The sequence below is a fragment of the Solanum lycopersicum genome, chromosome 3, assembly GCF_036512215.1.
Source record: "Solanum lycopersicum chromosome 3, SLM_r2.1".
In the NCBI taxonomy this organism is placed as follows: domain Eukaryota; kingdom Viridiplantae; phylum Streptophyta; class Magnoliopsida; order Solanales; family Solanaceae; genus Solanum; species Solanum lycopersicum.
The window spans coordinates 25,310,192-25,335,606 of NC_090802.1; the positions used below are offsets into that span (position 1 = coordinate 25,310,192).

Genomic DNA, 25,415 nt, shown 5'->3' on the forward strand with positions numbered 1-25,415 from the left:
ATACTCAAAACGACACCTTAAAACATGCACAAAAAACAAGGACACAGCAGCACACCAAGAGACTTTTTTGCTGACATCTTGGTCATCCTTTGACGTTTCACTTCTAAACTCTTCAATATGAATTCTAATACTATTATTCATAATTTCAACACCTTACTAACTCATAACATACAAGATATACTCTAGTTTAACCTAGTTCATTTTTAGGGTTGTTACATTCTCCCCCTAACATTTGTCCTCGAATTACACTAAAACACTTTCAAGAGTAAAGACTCAAGACTAGCAGGTCACAACCATAACACATTATACAAAATACACATAGCTAGGAGGAAAATTAACTCCACATAATAAGAGACTCAAAAACAACAAGAAAGTAGGAATAACATGCACAACTTTTCATGAAGTAGAACTCTACTTTTGCTCATTTCACATAGGAGGAACTTCCTTATCCACATGTCATCATGCTAATAACATTGTTTCTAAGCACATTATGCCCATTTCTCATGTAACACAATTACGCAACATTCTTCAAAAATTCACTATTAGGCATGCTTGTAAATTCACTCATGCAATATTTAGAATTCATTATAGATGCTCATAAACATGAGAGACAAAATCACTTAAGCTCATTTTACAATATAATAATAAACTCATGGAAACATGCCAACATAGTAGGGGAAAAATGAAACTCATTTATCACAAAAGAATCTCAATTTATGCGCATGCTACTACGAAGTTCTAATTCTCAAGCTAGAATAGAATAGAATATATGAGACAAAATCCATCAACCAAACTAATCACCAAACTCCTCTACTTAGGAAAAACCCATCACTACACATAAGGGGAAAATATAACTTACCGTCACCTTCATCTAGATTTGCTTCCTTGTTAGCTTGGAGTCAATAGAAGTGATTCCTCTTTGGTTCACCAACAACCAACCCACTAGAAGGATATTGCTTGGCTTCTCTCCCTCTAGACACCAAGGTAGGACAATTTATCACCTTTTCGTAATTATTTACACAACCATAGCACCCATTAGTACCTGCTAGACACTTTCCAATGTGCTTCTTCTCACAAGTAGAGCAAGTAGGCTTAAAATTTATAGAACCACCACCCCTCACATGTTTACCTTAGAAGCATTAGATATATTTTTGTTTGGATATCTCTTCGTAAACATAGGTTTGTTTTGCTCATCGGATTTGCCCTCTTCGAATTTCTTTTTATCCTACTAAGATTGGATTCTTAAATGGATTGTGCATACTCCATAAGTCTATATTGGTTCATGTAATTATGGAGCATGGCCATACGACATTATTCCTTCACAAGGTCGGTAGCACCGGTCCCAAACCTACTCATCTCATCTCTACAATTGGACACCAAAGATGGAACATACTTAGACAATAGGGTAAATTTCAAGGAATACTCCTCCACACTCATGTTAACTTGCCTAAGTTTTATAAGCTCCTCAACCTTAACTCTCATTTTTCACTTTTTAGGTCATGGTGCTTCTTCATCTTTTCTTTGTAGGATATAGCAGAAACCGATTGGAGCTCACCACTTTGCCTCATAGACCTACAATTGTTGAAGGTTGCTTCTTCATTGTTCAATCAAAATTTTATCTGCCCCTTTTCCATATCAACTAAGTCTCTACCCGTAGCAAGGGATGGACTTCCAAGAATAATAGGTACTTCAAAATCGACTTCACAATCAAGAATAACAAAATCTCTTGGAAATATGAACAACTCCACTTTTACTAGCACATCGTGGAGTATCCCTGTGAGCCTTTTTACTGTTCAATCGGCCATTAGTAGCCGCATCATAGTGGGCTTTGGATCACCCAAACCCAACTTCTTGTAAATCGAGAGAGGCATGAGATTTATGCTTGCCCCCAGATCACGTAATGCTTTCGCAAAATGTAATGACCTGACTGTACAAGGAACAGTGAACTCACCCGGATCTTCTTTATTTTGTACGAGAGATCTTGTAGCAATAGCACTAAAATGCTGCATTCTATCATCATCCTCGAAAGTTACCGATCTTTTCTTTGTAACTTGATCTTTCATAAACTTGGTATAATCGGGCACTTGTTCTAGAGCTTCTACCAAACGGACATTGATAGAAAGCTGCTTCAACATTGTTATAAAACGCCGATATTTACCATCCTAGGTCTTTTTCACTAATCTTTGAGGAAAGGGGGGTGGTGGTTTAGGCATGGGAGTTACCTTGGTAGGAACTTCAACATCTTTTCCAGTGTTATGTTCTACTTCACCACTACCCTCTATCACTTTATCATAATATTTTATCACCTTTTCCTCCTTAGACGGCATAGGTGGGTCAATGGTCTTCTTACAACCCCGAGTAATGATTTCCATACAGTGTTGCTAGAAAGAGTGCCCGGTTGCCATGTGTTCACAGTCGTAGATAATTGGGCCATTTGCAACTCGATCTACTTAATCGATATTGCATGTATATTGACTTTCTTCCCAATACCCGCTAAATCACTCCTTAACTCTTTAATGTCCTTATCATTAGCATCCAACCTCCTCATCATTTTGTGCAACATATCCTCAACTCGCGCCATACTATCTCCACCATCCCTAGGAGTAACTTCACGATTTTTAGGAGGGACTATGGGCCCATTCCTATCATTTATGTTACCGTAGTTACCCATGTTGAAGTTGTTGTCGCGGTTCTAGTTTCCATCTCGGACATAATGACCCTCCCGGCTATAGATACCATAGATCCGACTTTGGTTTCATTGACCTGGGTGCCAACTCTCCTGATTTGAGCCTTAGGCACTTGGTCGGAAGCTCCCTGGCTGTTCATTTACCGCATAAGAATTCTCCTCATAATAACACTCATCATTTGGTGGTGGTGGTTTATACAAGTATTTAATTGCATTTATTTTTTCTGCACCTATAGTGATATGTTTTAATACCAACTCAAGCTTAATTCTCATCTGAGCCATCTCTTCACGAATCTCATCTGTGGTTGGATTGTGAGTTGATTGCACTACGAAGGTATTTCTCCCAGTATCTGACTTCCTAGTACTCCAAGCTTTATTGTTCAAGGATATTTTCTCTAACTTTTCGGCAATCTCATAATAAGGAACTCCCCATAAGAACCACCCGCTATAGTATCCAACACCGCTTTATGATTATCATCCTGTCCCCCAGAGAAGCATTCCTTCAGTGACTCATCATTTATGTGGTGATTGGGGATGCTTCTAAAAAATGAGGTGAATCTATCCCAACAACTACTAACTTACTCTCCTGGTAGTGCCACAAAATTGTTCACTCTATCTTTTTGGTTTAATTTCTTGGTGACCGGGTAGTAACGTGCTAAGAAAACGTCCCTTAGTTGGTTTCAAGTAAAAATTGAGTTATAAGGGAGCTCAGTGAACCAAATAGCAGCCTCTCCTCTCAGTGAGAGAGGAAAGACTTTTAGCTCTATTACATCCAAATCCAAATCAGGCCTCCCTACACAACTTTTACACACTACCCTTACCTTAGCTATATGGGCATGTGTTTTCTCAAAAGGTAGCCTTGAAAACAAACCTCTAGTAGTGAGTATTTGCATCAGGCTACTAGTTACCTCAAAGGTGTGTCCTGGTGGTAGAGGGGGCAAGACAAGTGGCCCATCGGAGTCTGCTATATTGTCATAGCCTCTGTATTATTCTTGAGGACGTGGAGCGAGATTTTGTCCCCTCTGTTGGTGACCATGAACATAAACCAGAGCTGGGATGTTCTGGTTTGGATCATCATCATTAATATCCAAGTTTCGATTCATGTTGCGTAGTGTACGCTCTAATTCGTGTTCTTAGGGAAACAAGGGTTCTCTTCCTCTCCGTGTATTTGGCATACAAGGAAGATAGTTCTACAAGAATAAAAAACAATATAAAAGTAAAATAAAGAAAATATTAACTAAACTTTAGTAATAAGTTTATGTTAATCTAAAAGCTACTTTCCCCGGCAGCGGCGCCAAAATTTGATAATGGTCAAACTTACTTCTCAAATATGAAGTAAAACGGTCGTATCAAGTAAAGAACCCAACTAATGAGGTTGGGATCGTTCCCACGAGGAAAATAGTTCAGACTAAACTTCAATATATTATTACTATTATTTAGTCAATTATTTCCTTAGAAAACAAAGACAATAAAAGGGGAGGGGGTTTATTTCTAAGTGAATGAATATAACTAGCTAAATTAAAGTAGACAACTAATAGATTCAAATGTTGGAGTTTAATTAATTAATAAAAGTAACTAGGGTTTACGTGTTCCCCACATGTTCCTAATTTGATAATTTTAACTATAACAATTCTTTCCTAGTATCTTGCATGCAAAGTGATAAGTTATGTACTTCTAAATCATTGGTCTGACATCTAGAAAATTTCACTCCGCACCTTGGTCTGGCTACGTGTGTTGCTATATTAACCCTTACCTTTACCTCATATTAAGCATTCTATTCGATATTTGACTAAGTTATTACCTCGTACCAATCAATAGTAGCTAGTAGCCAATTAGATAGTATACACTAAATCTATGTTGATAATTCTTTTACTATTATCTACCTCCTTGGTTCGGCAAGTAGTATTAAGGCGAGTTCTAACGTTGGCCATCCATTAAAAAGACTTCTAAGCGAAAGATTTATCAATACATGCAAGAAACTATTCTTGAATTATTATTTTAAGTTAGATTTTACCTTATTATTCACCCATGGTTCCCACAACCCTAGTTATGGAGTTTAGTTACCCATAGTCATAATCACAATATTCATATATATAATATAAGAATTCATGCACTTAATTCAATGAGAAAGGGACAAAATCATCAACAAACAACTCCAAAGAAAAGTGTAACAATCCAAAGTCTAATATCCAAAATAATCTACTAACAAAGAATCTAACATAAAAGTGTCTAACAACCGAGAGTCTAAATATAAGAGTGTCTAATAACCAAGAGTCTAACCCCAAAAATGAGGTTTACAACTATTTATAAAAAACAAAAACCTAATAAAAGAAAGACTCTAATTGCTAAAAATCTGTCAAAACGCGGCCAAGTCGACGGACCTAGTGACGGACCATCGTGGTCATGACGGACCGTCATGGCCTGCGTTATCCTATACTTTACAGATCCTTTAGCTGCTTTCTTCGTTACCCTCGACGAACATGTATGACGGACCGTCACAGGCATGATGGTCTGTCGAGGGTCCCCATTCCATAACACTTGAACTCTTGGAATTTGGGTATTGGGACTACTTCTCTGATCATCACGATGAACCAGCAGGATGGACTGTCATGGCTACGACAGTCCTTCATGCACTTAGTTACCCCACACTTGGTCAGACTTTCCCATCTTTCTTCAGCAGCTTCACTACGATGCCACCTATGGACCGTTACAAGCACGACGGACCGTCACAGGCCCCGTAGGTGGTAACTTTTCTGCATTTGTTGCTCAAAAACTTCCGCGTTCATCTTTAGACAAATTTCCAACAAATAAAGAGAAACTTACATAAAAATCAGTACAAAAAGGATTTTGGAAACACACTAAACTTAAGGAATAAAACATTAAAAATACTTTGAAACCACGGTATATCAATGGCTTTTGTCATTGATTTCAAGGGTAATTGGGATGAATATTTACCATTGATTGAATTTGCCTTCAATAACAGCTATCATTGAAGTATCGCCATGGCACCCTTTGAGACCCTTTACGGGAGGTGATGTAGATCTCCAATTGTGTTGTTTGAGGTAGATGAGTTTGCTATAGTAGGTCTTGAATCAATCTATGAGGTTGTGGAGAAAGTCTGACTCATAAAGGATAATTTGAAGATGTCCCAAAGTCGGCAAAAATCTTATATCAACAATAGAAAGAGGGACCTTGATTTTATGGTAGGTGACTTGGTCTATCTGAAGATAACATTCATGAAGAGGGTGATGAGGTTTGGGAGAAAGGGAAACTTAGTCCCCATTATGTGGGGCCAAATGAGGTTGTGAAATGCATTGAGAATGTTGCCTAATAGTTGAAATCACCAATTGAATTGGCTTCGGTGCATCCGGTGGTCCATGTGTCAATTCTTAAAAAGTGCATAGCTAATCCAGTGTCTATCCTTCCTCTAGAAGGTTTAGAAGTTGATGCTAACCTTTTCTATGAAGAGGTCCGATTGAGATTTTAGATCGGCAAGTGAAGAAGTACAGAAATAAGGAAGTAGCTTCCGTAAAGATTCATTAGAAGAATCACCTAGTGGAAAATGCTACTTGGGAGGTTAGGCTAATATAGTGTCCTAATATCCTAATCTTTTTCCTTCCTTTTCTAGTCAAGGTTGAGGTTAGTGATTTCTTCTAGTTTTGGTTCATGAAGTTCCATATATGTGTATTCAACTTCTATGATTTCTCTTCATTATGCATGTTCTTGTGAAAATCCATGTTTCATATGTGTTTTGAATCATGTTTTCTTCATACTTGATGGTAATCTATTATATGGTTAGTATAGTTGAGTGAAATTGAGAAGTGTGTGGATAATTGCTAATTGGCATGGTATCTATCTAATGGTTGATGTTTTGTTGTGTTTAAGAATGGAGTGAATGTTTCCTCTTTTAATTATTGAATTATTCCTATGTATCATGTATTGGTCGGTCTGCTAGTCTTGAGCCATAGTTAACCAAAAGATGTTTAAAGTGTCATTCGAGGACGAATGTTCCTCGGGGGGGGGGATATTGTTATACCTCGAAAATCTAAAGACCTAGGCTAGAGCCTACCTAACGAATAAGGTTTAAAAATGTTGTTTCCAGGCCTAAACATAGGTAATTATCTTGATTAGGAATTATTAAAGCCTAAACGTCAAGAAATGACCATGATGTCCGGAGACGACTGAAAGTGATCTAGTGTGTCTTTAGGTTTTGGAAGGGGTTCGAAGAGTCGTATGAAGGTCAAAGTTGTAAAAATGCTTAGGCTACACCTTTGAGTATGTTTAAGGTCAAAATTTCTGGGTATGAATCCCCGAAGACCACCATAAGGGCCCTCAAGGAAGACCCAAACATTTGACCCAAAAGTTGTCATAAGAAAGCTTGCACTTGACGAGTGAAAATAACGGTCCGTTGATGGACTCAAGCCTCGGCATTGGAGGTCGTGAGTATTTACTTATAATTATGAAGCCTTGGATCCCTTTGAGGACTCTCTGATCCAAACCACAATTTCCAGGATGGTCCGTACATAGATTAATAGACCGTCAACCATGGGCGTCGTTTGGTGCCTGCACGCTGGTGCAACACACAGGTAAGCCAATGGTGGTTTAGTGAATTGTACACTTGGACATTTACATGTAGAATCGGTCTAAATTATTTATTTTTGGTATATTAAAGGATTTTAACTCATTAGACAAGTCTTTACACTTAAAAGTACAAAAACCCCAAGTCTCTCACTTCTCTCTAGAATTTTCTTTCTCAACTCAAGACCCCATTGAAGAAGAAGATCAAGCTTTCTGTAGGGATTCAAGAACAAGGCTTTCCATCACAAATCTCAAAGTATTATTCACTCTTGAGACTTCTTTCCCCAATAGGTTCTTCAAAATTTGATTTGAATGTCCTTCCAAAACCTAATTTTTATTCAATTTCGTGGTCTTATTTCAAATTTGATTAATTTTGTCTTGATATAATTAATAGTGATGAATTATGAATGTTTAGGATGTGTTACCTTAGGCTTTGACCTAATTTTCTAAAAAGACCCATGAAGATCCCTTTTCTCCTAACTTATGAATTAGGTTTATTATTAAGGGTGATGTAAATGTCACGACCGAAATCTAGACCCGAGAAGAGACCGGCATCGTTGACGTCTCAAACGTCGCAGACAAGCCTACATACGTCATTCTTACTTCATCCAGGTTAATTTTTGGGGAAAATTTGAGCTTTTATTATCTTAACATACATGCATACATACTACTTAACATCATAGGCGTTCCCATATCAACCATCTAATATAGAGGTAATCAAATGAAAGAAACACTTCATAATTGCATTAACGTATTTTTGCCAAAACGGCACCAATCCGAAGTCTGAACAAAATTGGAAAGAAACACTAGTGGAACATGCTCCATTATCTATAGCCTACATTTAATCTATATAATAATAATAGAAATCCTCGGAAGCATGAGGTCCTAGCAAGATCGGATGAAAACTCCACGTCTGGATACCTGCAATGCCAACCTGTAAGCTCTAGCGTCCACCTTTGCCTGCACCTAAAATTGTAGAATTGTATGGGATTAAGACACACTTGTACTATGTTTGGTAATATGCAATCACACACCATGGACATGCATGATTAAGAATATCTCTTTGCAAACAACGTGATTAAATAAAGTCAAGTCAGTGTACTTGCAAAATTGGGATTAGGAAAGTTAGTGAGCTTTCCAAATTTGGATTAGGAAAGTGAGTGAGCTTTCCAAATTTGGATTAGGAAAGTCATACCATGAGATTAACATGCATCATCATACTTATCATATTGCACACATCACTTTACATCTTACACATAGTACATAATATATTGTATATAGCACATAACATTTTTCATATCCTTCGTTCATATGCCGTGAGACCTTGGAATCGTGGAATTAACATCAAGACTTCCCAAAATGAGGGCTCAACATATGGGACCTCAACTAGGGATCCTTCTTTAGCAAACACAGAGTCTTCTTCATTGATTCTTACATACTTCATTTAATTCTTTGGTAAGCTAGTTTAAGACACTATCTATACCTAGGATGTTGTTTAAGACTCTCATCGGTTTGCTGTGCAATGATCAAGAATAACCTAGTGTCATTACATGAGTCTAGATCACCTCTTGATCATCTTATCCTAACACCTTTGGTATCTTTCATTTCATTATGTGCACCATTTGAGGCTGGACTCATTCATTCATTGGGAACTTTAACTTAACCGACATAGATCACGTGAGCATCATGAAATCCAGTGTCTCCCTCATACCGACAAGAGGTGGAATCACCGGCCAAAGTGACCCAAAACATACTAGAATACATGGGAATTGAACCCGCTAGATCCCTATATTGGCAGTATAAGTTTCAAGACTAGGAGATAAAAAGAGACCCATACCTGGCATGCCGGACAGTCTCATATCATGAGAGTTATGTGAACCTCCTCCCTTCCGGAAACAAGGCATCATTTCTCATAGCTAGTCTATCGATGCTCAATATAAAGTTCCATTACATTCAACTCATATGTCATGGAAGTTGGCTTCTAGTATGAAGGCATCATAGCTCAATAGATGATTTCTTATCACATTATTAGTATTAAGTGTGTTAATCTCAATACTTTGATTAGAGTGTTCATAAAGTTTGGTCTCTTCATTAACTTTACACTCTGATAGGTGAGTACATTTTGGTAACATTTACTTAGGCTTATTTGAGATTGATCTCATCTTTAACATTAGCCTCATATAATGTTGTCACCACATTCATTAACATTAGCACATTTGTTCTTCATAATTACTCACCCCTTTTTACATCAATGTTCAGTTCATCATATTCCAATGCGCTTGGACATTTGTGTGTTTCACGCTCTTACTTAACCCTTCTAGGGTTTCATCATTTCATTATATAATATTCATTTTATCGTATGCCAATGCACTTTTTCATTTAGTATGTTTTACACTCTTACTTAACCGTTCTAGGGTTACATCATTTCATTGCATACATCTTAGGTTAACTTATTTTTAAACGTATGATAGACTTATGGATTTATACATACAAGCCATGAGGCTTCATTCATATTTCGTCAAAGTGATTCATATCTTCCTACTATTATGTGGTAAAACACTTATGCATCTTGTGTGTATGCCAAGATCTCGATTTTGATCTAAGGAGGCAGCATTATTCATGAATGTTTAATTCACGTATGATTTAAGTATAAGAACGAAATTTGGGCAAGGGAACCCGGTTTTCAAATCCCTTGGACAACACTTTAAATTTTTCTTTTTATTTAATTTTGATTCACATGACATTGGGGCCCTAGATCAAGCCCCAACATCAATGTTTCCTTTTTATTTCTATCCTTTGAAAATTCTATTCCTTGACCGGGGGGTTGTGGGTTCAAACCCCCACATCCCCTTTTATTATTATTTTTTTTGTTAGTTTTCCTTGACTATATCTAGTGAACCATGAGGTTGTGGGGTCGAACCCCCATATGTTTCTTTAAATCTCCTTTACTGCCTACAGGTCGTGGGTTCGATTCCCACGCCTCACATTATTTTAATTCTCCTTTACTGCCTAGAGGTCGTGAGTTCGATTCCCACGCCTCACATATCCTTTTTTTTCACTTTTCTTTTAATTTTCCTTTACTGCCTAGAGGTTGTGGGTTCGATTCCCACGCCTCACATTTCTTTTCTTTCAGTTTTTCTTACGTTCTGACCGAGAGGTGGTGGGTTCGAATCCCACTCTTCTCATTCTTAATTTTGTATTTTATTTATCAGCCAAATACACCTGAGATCGAAACCCCTTAACCCCTATTTCTTTTCACGTTTTTAGTGTATCCCACGGGTGAGGTTGGGGGTTCGAATTCTGGTGACCTCACCTAATTTACACTCAATTAATTTTCCAGATTTGTTCATCTACATTTATCCAAAACCAACGTGTAATTTGCTGTAAAATTGGTCAAATTTCAGCTCACTTTCTTCAACATTTTCACTTGAACTCATAGGGTAATTCGTATACCATTTAAAACTTTTTGGGGTGCATTTTTCATAGATTCGTTTATCCAAGAGATTATCACTCAAACCAGCAACATTTCATCTTACATGAACATCACGATCTACATAGGTTTATGCACGTAAAATAACAAACATAACATTACAATTTTGAAGCATCAAGCCGAGAACATTAGTCACAATCACATCCTTGCACACACATACACATAGTTTCGATAATACATAGGTTGTCATTAATATGGTTTCAAAATCATGAACATGAAAATATTCATCACGAAAAAATAACACTAGCCTAATATTAACCAGCAAACTACCCAACCTAAGAATCATTGGGAACTAGTGACAGGGACATGCAACGAGGAACAACCCTAGTTTTTGGACTGAATATTCTGAACCTTAAGGGGTCTCTTGGGAAATGGAACAAGAGAAAAGAGAAACCATACCTTTATGACTTTCAAACCTTGAGGTTTCTGCCCAAACCTTCTCCAACACTCACGTGCAAAACCAATTTTCAACTACAACCTTTTGACAGTAAACCCTCCTTTTGCCTAACATATTTGTCTTAGCGTTTGAGTTTATTTTTCGTTGTGAGTTATTTAACTGTGAAGAACTTTGGTTTACCTACTATTCTTGTACGTTATCTGTCAGAGAGAACGTGAATGAGAGTAATAGAAACATGAGAGAGAGAGATGAGCGTGAGAGGAGAGAGTTACCTTAGGCTTAGGAGTCTAGTTTAGGACTTATTCAAATAAGGTTTAGTTAATTATTATAAAAATCTGATTTCCCTTTTATTTTAAATCATTCAATAAATAATAATATTAATTACATTAATTTATAAACTTAAAAAAAACAACTTTAATTCATTGCTTCAACCTAAGTTCGAATCCGGGTGGAGCAAAACTTCATTCTAAGGACCAATTTTTGGCCCTCTCTCCCCAAAATTCCCCTCCACCTTATTAATTAAATAATTAATTATATATTTAGAGTAATTATGATACTACCCTTAGCCTAGAAAAAGACTATTTTACCCCTATACCCCTCAAACTTAAGATTTCTCCTTTTTAAGTCAGGTAAAGACTCATCCGAGTAAATCTTCATATTTAGGAACCCTACATGGCTGGACCCAACCTTTCCTAGCTCAAATAACTCCCCAAGTTAGTTAGCTTGGCTGTCGTAAGGGTTTCGAGGTCTGGTTCTACGCGCATCAATCCATGTGGACCCAGTCTAATCGAAGGCATTGTAGGCACATTAAGCATTATTTAGCATAGCCATTTTTGGGGTTAGTAGTTTATCCCCCCTTCGGAACATTCGTCCCTGAAGGAGACTACTAACTATTTCGCGTAACGCCAATCAAATCATAACTTTTTTACTATACACAATCAAGCAATAGTAACAAAGAATGGAGAGATAAGGAAACTTAAACTTAAGAGTAGGAATTCTAACCTCAAGAGCTGAAGAGATGGGGGGTTGCGAGATCTAATATCAGTCTCGACCTCCCACGCAACACCCTCAACAAGATGATTCCTCCACAATACCTTCACTGTGGCAATCTCCTTGTTCCTCACCGCTTGACCTGTCTGTCTATAATCTCAATAGGTACCTTCTCATAGGCCAAATTTTCATCAACCCCCAAACATCAAACATGTAGAATCAATGCTGGATCACCTAGGCACTTCTTTAACATAGATACATGAAAGACTGGATGAACTGAAGCTTGTTCCGCAGGCATTGCCAACTTATAGTCCACCCCTCTCATACGCTGTAGGAACTCATATGACCCAACATACCTCGGAATCAACTTTCCTTTCCTGCCAAACCTCATCACCCCCTTCATAGGTGATATATTAAAATAGACGTGATCACCAACATCAAACTCTAAGGGCCATTTCCTATTGTCTGTATAAGACTTCTGCTGACTGTAAGCAGTAGCCAACCTGTTCCTAATCACTCTGACCTTCTCTAAGGACTCATGAATGATCTCTGGACCCAAAATGGATGACTCTCCAACCTCAAACCACCCAACTAGATACTTACACCTCCTATCATACAGTGCCTTAAACGGTGCCATCTTAATACTAGAGCGATAACTATTATTATACAAGAACTCTATCAAAGGCAGATGGTCGTCCCAACTACCCTTGAAGTCAATCACACACGCCCTCAGAATGTCCTCTAATGTCTGAATGATGCGCTCTACCTGCCCCTTAGTATGAGGATGAAATGAAGTACTAAGTTTAACCTGCGTGTCTAAGCTCTTCTGGAAGGATCTCAAGAAATGTGAAGTGAACTAAGCTCCTCTATGTGAAATGATAGACAAAGGAATCCCATGCTATCTCATAATCTCATCAATGTAGAGTTTTTCTTAATCCTCGGCTCTATGAGTAGATTTCCCAGGGATAAGGTGGGAAAACTTAGTTATTCTGTCCATAATAACCGATATGGAGTCATGCTGTCTCCTAGTCTTCGGAAGAACAACAATGAATTCCATATTAATGGCCTCTTATTTTGAAGTCGGAACCTCAATAATCTAAGTAAGACCGCAAGTCTTAAGATGTTTTGCCTTAACTCGTTGACAATTAGGACACTTGGCCACATACTCTGCAATGTCCTTATTCATGCCATCCTACTAATAGATCTATTTAAGATCATGATACATCTTGGTGGAACCTGGATGTATGGAATATATGAAACCATAGGCCTCTGCAATGATCCTGGTCCGCAAATCATCCACTTCTGGTACACACAGCCTGTCCTGGTACCTATGTATACCGTCATCTCCCAAAGAAAAAAAATCATTCATCTTAATCGACACTGAGTCCTTCAGCTCCATCAACACAGGATCAAGATTCTTACCATCCTTGACTTCAACTACTAAGGATGATTCAGAACTAGGATGAACTGAAACACCCCCATTAGTAGAGTCAACCAACCGCACACCCAGTCTAGATAGTCTATGTATATCTTTCACCAATTCCTTCTTCCCATCCTCAATGTGGGGCTGTATTTCCCATTATCATCCTACTCAAAGCATCAGCTACAACATTATCTTTACCTTGATGGTAGTGGACATTCATGTCGTAGTCCCACAATAGCTCCAACCATCTCCACTTACGTATATTTAACTCTCTCTGTGTGAACATGTACTGGAGACTCTTGTGGTCTGTAAATACATCTACATACACCCTATACAAGTAGCGCCTCCACAGCTTCAGTGCAAACACAATAATTGCCAACTTTATGTCATGAGTGGGATAATTCTTCTCATGAACCTTGAGTTGTCTTGACGCATAAGCTATTGCCTCACCACCCTGCCTAAGAGCACAACCCAGACAAACCCTAGATGCATCACAATACACTGTGTAATTCTCATCACACTTAGGCAAGGTAAGCACCGAGGCTGAAGTTAGTCTATCCTTGATATCCTGGAAACTCTTCTCACAAGCCTCCGTCCATTAAAACTTGGCCTTCTTCTTAGTAAAAGCTGTCAATGAGGTAGCAATGGAAGAAAAACCTTCTACGAGCCTGCAATAATAACCAACTAGTTCCAAGAAGCTACGAATATCTGTGGGATTAAGAGGTTTTGGCAAGTTCGTCATAGCTTTAGTCTTCTTGGGATCTACCTCCACACATTTGTCTGACACAACATGACCAAGGAAGGTCACTAATCTAAGAAAGAATTCACACTTGCTGAATTTGGCATACAACTGATGTTGTCTAAGTACCTGCAAGGTTAGTCTCAAATTCTGTTCATGCTCTTCCTTAGTTTTAGAGTAGATGAGAATGTCATCACTGAATACTATGACTAAGGAGTGAAGGTATTCACAGAAGACCCTATTCATGAGATTCATAAATGCAGCAGGTGCATTCGTGAGACCAAATAACATAACTGAAAACTTGTAATGACCATAACGGGTACGAAAGGCTTTCTTTGGAACATCTTCATCCCTAACCCTGAGCTTATGGTACACTAAACGAAGATCAATTCTTCGAGAAAAAATAGACCCTTAAAGTTAGTCGAACAAGTCATATATTCTAGGAAGTGGATGCTTATTCTTGATAGTGACTTTGTTGAGTTGTCGATAATCGATACACATTCTAAGGGTTCCATCTTTCTTTTTCACAAACAACATTGGAGCGCCCCAAGGGGATATGCTCGGTTGAATGAAACCCTTATTAGTGCGATCTTCTAACTGCAGCTTTAACTCTTTGAGTTTAGCTGGAACCATTCTGTAAGGAGGAATTGAAATTGGTTTAGTATAAGGTTCTAACTCGATACCAAAGTCAATCTCTCGAGGGGGAGAACTCCATGCAAATCATTAGGAAATACATCTTGGAACTCATTCACTACAGGCACTGATTCCATGGAAGGAATGTCATGATCTAAATCATTAACACTCACAAGATGATATAATAACCCCTTGGACATCATTTTATTGGCTTTAAGGTTAGAAATTAAGGGATTAAGACGACTCAAGTTGTACCCCTCACAAACTATCTCTTCTTCATTAGGGAAACGAAATCTCACAACCCCATTACGACAATCTATGTAAGCATAATAATTACGAAGCCAGTCCATGTCAAGAATAACATCAAAATCATGCATTGGTAACTCAACCAAGTCTGCACACATAGTCTTACCACATATAACTATTGGGCAATCTGTGTATACTCTATCAGTTCTTACATTTTCTCCTAACAGTGTACTAACCACTATAAGATCATGCAGAACTTCAGGCAATATCTCAAAAGTTAGAGCAAGCAAAGGAGTTACAAAGGAAAGTATAGACCCTGGATCAAGTAATGCATAGACAGAAGTGGAGAATACTTTCAGCATACCCGTGACCACATCAGCGGACTTCTCCTGCTCCTCCTTGCCCTTCAAGGCGTATAACCTATTCCTCTTAAGAGGCTCGGATGCTGCTGCATCCTGTGGATTAGGCCTAGATTGAGCATTACCTGTAGCCTGACCTCTTTTCCATAGGTAGTCGTTAACCATGTGCCCGCTCTTACCGCAACTGAAGCAGGCATTAGTGCCCTATCTGCACTATCAACTATGAGCACGACCACACTTAGCACACTCCTTTCTAGGATGCTGGATCTCTCCTCCATTGCCCTTCCTAAGCTCAGTCTGCCTCCTCTAGGTGTTGTAATCCCCTGAGAGTTAGAGTTCTTTGAACTCTGTTTCCTTTTTTTGAACCTGGGCTGCTTATGGTCGCCAAATTTGTTTCTGTGGCCTCCCTGGCTGGGACCTGCCTGATCTTGAGGCTTAGGCCTCCTAGAATCGCGAATGCCCCTTTTCTTGCGGCTGTCCTCTACCTGCTGGAAATGCACCATCAACCTGGAGAGGTCCATGTTATCATGGAGCATCGTATACCGACACTGCTCCTCCAGATCTCTGATGATTCTTGTGAGGAACCTGCTTATCTCATCATTACTTTTAGATACAAGGGAAGTAGTATACTTGGATAGTTTAACAAACTTCAAGGAATAATCCCTCACTGTCATGGATCCTGTTTAAGGTTGATGAACTCCTTAACCTTGGCCTCCCTTATCTCCATGGGAAAGAATATCGCTAGGAAGGCTGTCTTAAACAGTTCCCAAGTGACCGGAACTCCGCCCAAAACTCGGCTATCTTGCTATATCTTGCACCAAGTCTATGCAATATCCTTGAGTTGATAGGAAGCCAACTCTGATTTCTCAGTATCTGTGGGCCCATCGCCACCAAGATCTTATGTTCCTCATCCACAAACTCCTGAGGATCCTCTTAAGTCTTAGACCTTATGAAAATAGGAGGATTCATCCTCATAAAGTCTGCCATCCTATTAGCCATACTGCGAGGCGGTGGGTTCTCCCTCTAAACATTCGGCCGGTTGACCTGGTCACTCATGGCCTGGGCCTGCATAGTGATGGCCTATGCCATATGGTCCAAAGATGCCCTCACCTCAGCATTAGTCAACCCAGCAGGGTTAACCGACATAGCCACTCAGTTGAGTGGAGCCTGGGATGGAACCTGATTGTCTCCAGCAGCTACTCCTTGTCTTCTCTGACCAATGGTTCTCCTAGTATTCATTTTCTAAAAAACAACAAGGATTGATGTTATACACGCTCAGAACATAAAAAAATCAGACATTGGGAAAAGACACGATGGTATCAGAAGAAGAGAAATTTTCCTACGCATCATACAAGCCTACATACATCATTCTTACTTCATCTAGGTTAATTTTAGCTGAAAAATTGAAAATTTTATTTTCATAACATACATGCATAAATACTACCTAACATTAAATATGTTCCCAAATCAACCATCTAATATAGAGGTAATCAAATGAAAGAAACCATTCATAATTGCATTAACTTATTTTTGCCAAAATGGCACCAATACAAAGTCTGAACAAAAGTGGAAAGAAATACTAGTGGAACATGTTCCACTAGCTATAGCCTACATCTAAGCTTATAAAAACAATAGACATCGTCAAAAGCATAAGTTCCTACCATGTCTGGATGAAAACTCCACATGCGGATAGCTGCAACGCCAACCTGTAAGCTCTAGCGTCCACCTATGCCTGCACCTAAAATTGTAGAATTGTATGGGATTAGTACAAACTTTTACTAAGTATGGGCATATGCAAGCACACACCAAGGACATGCATTATTAAGAACATCTCTTTCCTAACAGCATGATTATAGAAAGTCAAATCAATTTAACTGCCAAATTAGGATTAGGAAAGTTAGTGAGATTTCCAAATTTGGATTAAGAAAGTGAGTGAAATTTCCAAATTTGGATTAGGAAAGTCATACCATGAGAGTAACATGCATCATCATACTTATCATATTGCACACAACACATAGCATCTTGCACATAGCACATAACATATTGTATATAATACATAACGTTTTTCATATTATTTGTTCATATTCCATGAGACCTTGCAATCATGGACTTGGCATTAAGACTTCCCAAAATGAGGGCTCAACATATGGGACCTCAACTAGGGAGCCTTCTTTAGCAAATACAAAGTTTGTTTCGTTGATTCTTACGTACTTCATTTCATTTATTCATAAGCTAGTGTAAACACCAACTATACCTAGGATGTATTTTAAGAGTCTCATCGGGTTCACTGTGCAATGATCAAGAATAACCTAGTGTCGTTACTTGAGTTAGCTCACCTCTTGATCATCCTATCCTAACACCTTTGGTATTGTTCATTTCATTATGTGCATCATTTTAGGCTGGCCTCATTGATTCTTTGGGAACTTTAAATTTAACCGACATAGATCATGTGTGCATCATGAAATCCATTGTCTCCCCCACACCGAAAAGAGGTGGAATCACCGGCCCAAGTAACCCAAAACATGATAGCATACATGGGAATTGAACCTCACTAGATCCCTATATTGGAAGTATAAGTTCGAAGACTAGGAGATATAAGGACACCCATACCTGGCATGCCGGACAGTCTCATCTCATGAGAGTTATGTGAACCTCGTCCCTTCCCGAAAGAAGGCATCATTTATCATAGCTAGTATATCGGTGCTCAGAATAAAGTTCCATTACATTCAACTCATACGTAATCGAAGCTGGCTTCTAGTATGAGGACATCATATCTCAATAGATGATTTCTCATCTCATTATTAGTATTAAGTGTGTTAATCTAAATACTTTAATAGAGTGTTCATAGAGATTTGTCTCTTCATTAAATTTATACTCTCATAGGTGAGTACACTTTGATAACATTTACTTAGGCTCATTTGATATTGCTCTCATATTTTACATTAGCCTCATATCATGTTGTCACCACATTTATTAACATTAGAACATTTGTTCTTCATAATTACTCATCCCTTTTTATGTGAATGTTCAGTTCATCATATGCCAATGCACTTGGACATTTGTGTGTTTCACACATTTACTTAACCCTTCTAGGGTTTCATCATTTCATTACATAATATTCATTTCATTGTATGCCAATGCACTTTGCAATTTAGTTTGTTTTACACTCTTACTTAACCCTTCTAGGGTTACATCATTTCATTTCATACATATTAGGTTCACTTATTTTCAAACGTATGATAGACTTATGGATCTATACATACAAGCCATGAGGCTTCATTCATAGTTCGTTTAAGTGATTCATATCTTTCTAAGATTATGTGGTACAAGACTTATGAATCTTGTGTGTATTCCAAGATCTTGATTTTGATCTAAGGAAACAACTTTATTCTTAAATATTTAATTCACGTATGATTTATGTGTCAATACAGAATTTGGGCAAGGGAACCGATTTTTAAATCCCTTGAATATTTAATTCACGTATATATTTAATGAACCCACCCTAGACTTCCCCTCAAGGTCCACTTGTGTGATGTATAGGTAAAGTCCCATACCCTTACCTACACTAAATATTACATGTTAACTATTCCTAGTTAGTGTTCATCTTCTTACTTTCATTTATTCCATTGTAACACTCGGTAAACTTTTCCATAACCGACATAGACCATGTGAGCTATATGATTTCGAGTGTCATCCCCTTACACAGAAAGGAGGGTGTCCTATTTGCCAAGGTAAGACATAAACATGCGTATAACATATAAGTGAATCCACTAGATAAGGTTCCGATGAGGACACATAGTTGAGGAACTAGAGGCTGTTACTAGAAACCTTTTTATGCTAATTGGCAGTGTAGTTTCCAACTCATCAGAACATTGGGTGAACCTATCTTTCTTTTTGAAGGAACACCTCTCATTTCCAAGTTCAATCACTGCTAAGCTAAATTCTATTTTTGATGTATCTGTAAGTCTTCCTTAACCCAATAATTCAATACATTAGTCTTAAAAGTTTAACCCCTCATATAACATGTTCATATCTCATAGGTTTTAGGATGAAAAAGCCCTTTCATAAAAAAAACCCAACATCATGTGAAAACATTACTTCATAGAATAGTCATATGATGTACATGAGAACTACCTTCAACCAATCATAATAACACAACTATCATTATCTCACAACCATTATATTTATAGCATGATCATACATTCATAACATCAACATTCATACTTCAAGTAACGAACAATACCAAATATAAACCAACAATACTACAATAGAATGTTCATGACCTTAAAGATCTTACCAATGGCCTCCAAGAAACCCTTTCAAGACTTCATCGTTAAATCCATGATATTTCTCTATAGAACCAATTATCAACATCATACAATAGTCAATTATACAGGAACATTCTCAATTAGATCACCTCTAATCATTAATCAACATAATTCAAGAGTTAGGGTTAAGAGAAGAGGAACATTCATGGGTCCTTAAGGAATTAGGTCAAAAACCTAAGGTAGTACATAAAATCATTCATCAACATTCATAATCCATCATTATTAATCAAATCTATACCAAAGAATTCAAGTTTAAATGTTACACACGAATTTGAGTGATTTCTAGAAAGTTGGAAGAACGTTGAAAATCAATTTAAAGGAATCACTTGTGGAAAGAAATCCAAAGAGCGTAGAGCTCCCATACATTTTCAATCCTTAAGGATTAATGCAGAAAATCCTTGTTCTTGAGCCCTATTTGAAGCTTTGACATTCTTCTTCAATGGAGTCTTTCTGTAGTGAGAAAAATCTAGATAGAAGTGGGAGCTTTTGGGGTTTTTTGGAGTTATAAGGTGTAAAACTTATTTTTTGACTTAAAATACTTTAATATACCTAAACTAAACAATTATAACTGTCCCTTCACTTAAATGGACATGGTTGAAATTTATGAAATCACCCTTGGCTTGGATGTGTCTTACACCAGTTTGCAGACACCAAACCACGCCCAGCATTGACGGACCGTCAACTCATTTATACCCCATCTTGGATGTCCGTGGTTTGTGTCAGAGACTGGACAATTGGAGCCAAGATCCACCATTCTAAGTTTTGTTCTATGGAGGCCATTGACGCCTCATTAACTCATTAAGGGTACGTCAAGAGTACTCTTCAATAGGTGTTGTCTTTTGATAGCTTTTGGGTAAATTGTTTTGTTCCTCCTCAAGAACCCCTAGGGTGTTCCTTGGGGAGTAGTACCCAAACTTTTTGACCCTAAATACGTAGTAACATACATTCCAAGTATTTCTACAAGATTTTGCTCTCATACGACTCTTCCATCCACTTACAAAACCTAAGGAAACACACACTAGATTATTTTCACTAATCTCCTGACGTTATTGTCGTTTCTTGATGATTATGAACTAACACTTTTAAAATAAGTTAAATAGGTTAGGTTAGGTCTAAAAGAACCATTTTGACCCTAATTAAGTTATTAAACTCAATTTAAGCTCTAGCTTAAGTTATTGGATTTTCGGATGTTACATCTAACGGAGTTCCTCTAGTCCCAGATTAGGAAGTTTGGAATGCGGAGTTTCAGAATGCCATTTAAATGTTGAATCAGAGTGTGGACAACCATAACAATTAGAAGACTTCATTTCTATCAAATGCTAATGTATGGTTAGCTGCAGCCAGAGTGTGAGATTTTGTTAGGATGAATCCTCCATAATTCTTAGGGTCTCAAATTTTTGAGGATCCCCAAAACTTCATTGATGAGGTCAAGAAGATATATGAATTGATGAAGATAAATAGGAATGGTCTTGTCCAGTTAGTATCTTACCAATTTAAGGATATGGCTCACATCTAGTATAGTTAATGGAAAGAGAACACGGGTACATATGCAACTCCTATTGTGAATTATGAATTTATGAATTAAAGGAAAGTTAGCATGACAATCCAAGAGTATAACATCAAACATGCTCGTCACATGGTTGCTGATTCCATGGATCAAATGAATAATTATGGAGAGTAAGACTTTGTGAAAATAAAATGTAGAAATACTATGTTGTTGGAAAATATAAAGATCTCAAGGCTTATGACTCATGCTCAGTAGGTAGAGGGTGATAAGATTAGGTAACATGATAAGGAGAATAAAAAGGTTAGAACTGGAAACCATTAGTATTCTCAATAGATATCGGGTAGTGGAAATCACTTGTGTGGTCAACAGAAATTTTCAACTCCAGCAACTTCCTTAGCTAGTGTTCCATCTTTCAATTTCAGATAATATGAGAAAGGTGGGCATCAGGCTCTAAGTCTCAAGGAAGTGTTTCATTTACCAAAACCTACCTAACATTCTCTAAGTGTGGTAAGAACCATACCGATGAGTGTCAAAAGGAAGGATGCTTTGGATGTTGTTAGTATGGTCACATGTTAAGGTATTACCTTCTAAATAGGGTCAAGGAGGTCAAAATGGTAGAGATCTGTCCACAATCTATATGGCCGACAATGAGCACGTCCTTCCTTCGTTGACATCTTTACTAGAGGTACCATACATGACCCTTCCCGTTCCATGACCATGAGTCGTTAGAGGTTGGGATCGATCACCATATGACACCATTGGAAGAACTCTTGTCTGAGAAAATTGTCAAAGATGTCTAAATGAAAAATGGAAAGCTAGTCTTACCTTTCCCTTTTCCCAACGTGGTGCACACTCCTTGGGTGACTTCACACACCAGAGTTCGTGTTGTGTTGAATTTATTGAGTCTTGTATTTCTCGGTTGTAAATTATCCCCAACCTTTTTGTCGCTGTCTTGGTCATGATTTTGTCTTCGGCCCATAGTCTACCATGTCACGACGTGTTCATAAATTTTATGGAGTTTCCTACATATTATGGCCAATAATCTCATGTCTTTTGAATTTTTTTTCCTATATCCTTGCTTAATCCAATAATTCCTTGCTACGTCATGCCTACATCTTTCCCTTGTTCTTTGTATCCTTCTCCTTCCGCTCACATAGGATGGCACCCCGACTCTTTATCTTTAATGACCCTAAAATGAATTAGGAATAACTAGAGCCTCACATGTGAGTTTGAAATTGGGAAATTTATGAAATGATGATAAATGTCTTTTGAAGTTTATTCTAAAGAGAATTAAGGTGAAACAACAACAAACAATTATAACGTCCAAAAACTAGTCATTTGAGCTAGTGTTTTCTAATGCCTTGTGGGTAACTTTTGGAGTGTTGTCTGAGGGTGAAAAATTATAGAAGTGACTCCTATACTTAGAATAGAATGTTAATGGGTTAAATTTCTGGGTACAAATCCACAAGGAACACCTAAGGGGCCCTTGAGGAGGAGCTAATCTTTGGCCAAAAAGATGTCAAAACAGTTTGGTTACGACCCCAATTCATGTCTAGTAGATCAATCTATGGCTCGTTGGTATTGGGCGTTGATAAGGGATGAAAATGGTGAGTTGTAGACCCAAAACACGATACCAAAGCACAGACATTATATCAATCTACTGTCCGTGGATGTCCAAACATAGATGTTGCATGTTTTTTAGCTTTTCATTTTAAGTTAGAAGTTAGAGGTTGGGTTAGTTATTAATTAGGGGTTAGTATATGTAGGTTAATGAGTTAAATAAACACATATATAATCTTAAATAAACCCTAAACTAATAATTAGAAATCATCCGTATAAAGACCCTAAAGCTCTCTCTAAAAATCATGTCTCTCTCTCGAAGAAGAACAAGAACAACAAGAAGAATAAGAATAAGAAGCAGAAGAAGAAGAAGAAGAAGAAGAAGAAGAAGAAGAAGAAGAAGAAGAAGAAGAAGAAGAAGAAGAATAAGAAGATGATGAAGGAAATGAGAAGGAGAAGTACAAGGAGAATAAAAAAAGAAAGATAATGATAAGAAGAAGAGGTGAAGGCAGCATTGTAGGTCAATTTCTCCATGGATTAAAGCTTTGTTTAGGGAACTGATTGAAGGTACGTAAACCTTATTCATCCGTGGTTTCTTCAAACCATGTAGCCTCATTAGTTTCCCCCAGTTGTAACCTTAAAAACCAAAATCAAGCTAGACTTGTGGTTTCATTGTGGATAGGGCTTGAACATGATTCCAGATTAGTGGATAACATCCAATAATGATTAAATTATATTTGTTTAATGGTTATTTGATTATTTAATGTTAATTCATGATGAAACCTAATTTAAGTTGATGAATGTAATATTTGTGGTTGATCCCAATAGAGGCAATGTTGAAGATTCTAAAATAATCTTACTATTTCGATGTTGTGAATTCTAATTGATCATAGTTAGGATCCTCTAAATATGAATTGAACTAGACATAATTGAATAGGAATTATCTCGAATTATAAAGTTAGAATTTAACCTTTATGATCAAGTATGACTAGAATTACCTTCAAATGAACAATGTGATTAAATATCTCAAAATTTAGACATGGATCATGATATAATGAAGTTAGTCTTGAAAGTGGGGCTTGTAGCCATCATTGTTAGAGCTTTGGGGGTAAATTCCATATTATGTAATCTTGATTGAGTATTCTCTTTATCTTATACACTTAGACATGAAAATGCTAGCAGGATCAAGTTCTCTCACATATAAGGATTCTAGCTTGACTTAATAACCTAAAATGAATCAAAGAATTTTAAATTAGAATAACTTGAAGTTGTGACATATGATCCCTTTTTGTGTACTTGACTTGGTAAGGTAATACCAAGATAGGGTAGATTGAGATTGAGCATTTACACTCTTCTAAGGATAACTTGGCTTAGCACTATATGGTGCATTTCAAGGGTAAAATGAGATAGTCATGATAGGCCAGGATGGAGGATTTATAATCTCTTAGTGGAAGATTGAACTAGCATTGTTAGGTTCCATTTGATGTTACCTTAACTTGGTTTGGCCAAAACCATTTCATGGTATCTTTGATATAGAGGACTTATAATCTACTAAGGGTATCTTAGGATTGAGTATCCATACTCTCTTAAGGGTAGCTTGACTTGCATACAAGGTGCATTTCAAGGTACCATTGAGTTAGGTTAGTAATGTCAGCTTGAGATTAAGGACTCATAATCTCCTAAGGATAGATTTGGGTTGAAAATCATAGTCCCTTATGGATATATTGTATTTATGTTATCATAACCTTTTAACATTAGCATGAATTAGTTGGTTTAGAACTATTTCATGGTAGTTAGGATGGGACTTTTGTGCATTTCTTAGAATAGCTTGGACTAACATGTTAGTATGTCTTCCAAGGTTATAACTTAGCTTAACATAGATATATTAGAAAATATAATAGCATGGTCTAGCGTATTAGAGGGTCATTCCTTAGTATGCTTGAAAAGGGTAAATAAAATAGAGGGATTAAAGCCCAACTAGTGAATATTCATGATAGTCCAAAGAAGTAATTAGTAGTATGGAAAGTTATCCAAACATTACACAAGTATGACTTGAGAATGGTTGTGAAGGGTTCCCTTATGTAGTATGACTTAGTTTTGGTTGTTTCCATAGTTACCTTCCAAGATATGATTAAATAAGGTGGTTATTCCATTATCTTTATGAATTAAGCTTTTAGTATGACCAAAAGGATGTGAATATGACTAAATGATTTCAATGCTATGCTTAGTGTGAAGGGTAGTGTGGGATGCCTTTTATGGATTGGACAAGTGTGTCTTAAGGTTCATTATAGGTATAGTTCCTTTATGGTATAAAGACTTATAACATAATCATGCACTTAGACTATGAGGGTAAAGTTGACAAAATGTCTATTTATGCTTATGTGGTTATGATGTATTTCCTATGCTCATTTACTATGCCTTATGTTGACTTATGTTTATGTGAAGCTTAAATTGAAGACTACGCTATCAATATGATTTT

General features: G+C 37.3%; 4 protein-coding genes across 4 annotated transcripts; all 4 read right to left on the bottom strand.

Annotated features, from left to right (window-relative positions):
• Positions 1 to 1,793: 1,793 nt before the first annotated feature.
• On the bottom strand, positions 1,794 to 2,826 carry LOC138347496 (uncharacterized). The gene is made up of 3 exons (XM_069295790.1): positions 2,659 to 2,826; positions 2,223 to 2,381; positions 1,794 to 2,123 (listed from the first exon to the last, which is right to left on the bottom strand). Exons 1-3 carry the CDS (start codon positions 2,824 to 2,826, stop codon positions 1,794 to 1,796), a joined length of 657 nt encoding a protein of 218 aa, XP_069151891.1.
• A 9,520-nt stretch (positions 2,827 to 12,346) lies between these two features.
• LOC138347497 (uncharacterized) lies at positions 12,347 to 12,778 on the bottom strand. The gene has a single exon (XM_069295791.1). It carries the CDS (start codon positions 12,776 to 12,778, stop codon positions 12,347 to 12,349), a length of 432 nt encoding a protein of 143 aa, XP_069151892.1.
• Positions 12,779 to 13,345: 567 nt separating this feature from the next.
• LOC138347498 (uncharacterized) lies at positions 13,346 to 14,306 on the bottom strand. Its single transcript, XM_069295792.1, has 3 exons — positions 14,170 to 14,306; positions 13,881 to 14,022; positions 13,346 to 13,708 (listed from the first exon to the last, which is right to left on the bottom strand). Exons 1-3 carry the CDS (start codon positions 14,304 to 14,306, stop codon positions 13,346 to 13,348), a joined length of 642 nt encoding a protein of 213 aa, XP_069151893.1.
• Positions 14,307 to 14,974: 668 nt separating this feature from the next.
• LOC138347499 (uncharacterized) lies at positions 14,975 to 16,215 on the bottom strand. The gene is made up of 2 exons (XM_069295793.1): positions 15,721 to 16,215; positions 14,975 to 15,637 (listed from the first exon to the last, which is right to left on the bottom strand). The coding sequence occupies exons 1-2, from the start codon at positions 16,213 to 16,215 to the stop codon at positions 14,975 to 14,977; spliced, it is 1,158 nt and encodes a 385-aa protein (XP_069151894.1).
• Positions 16,216 to 25,415: the final 9,200 nt, after the last annotated feature.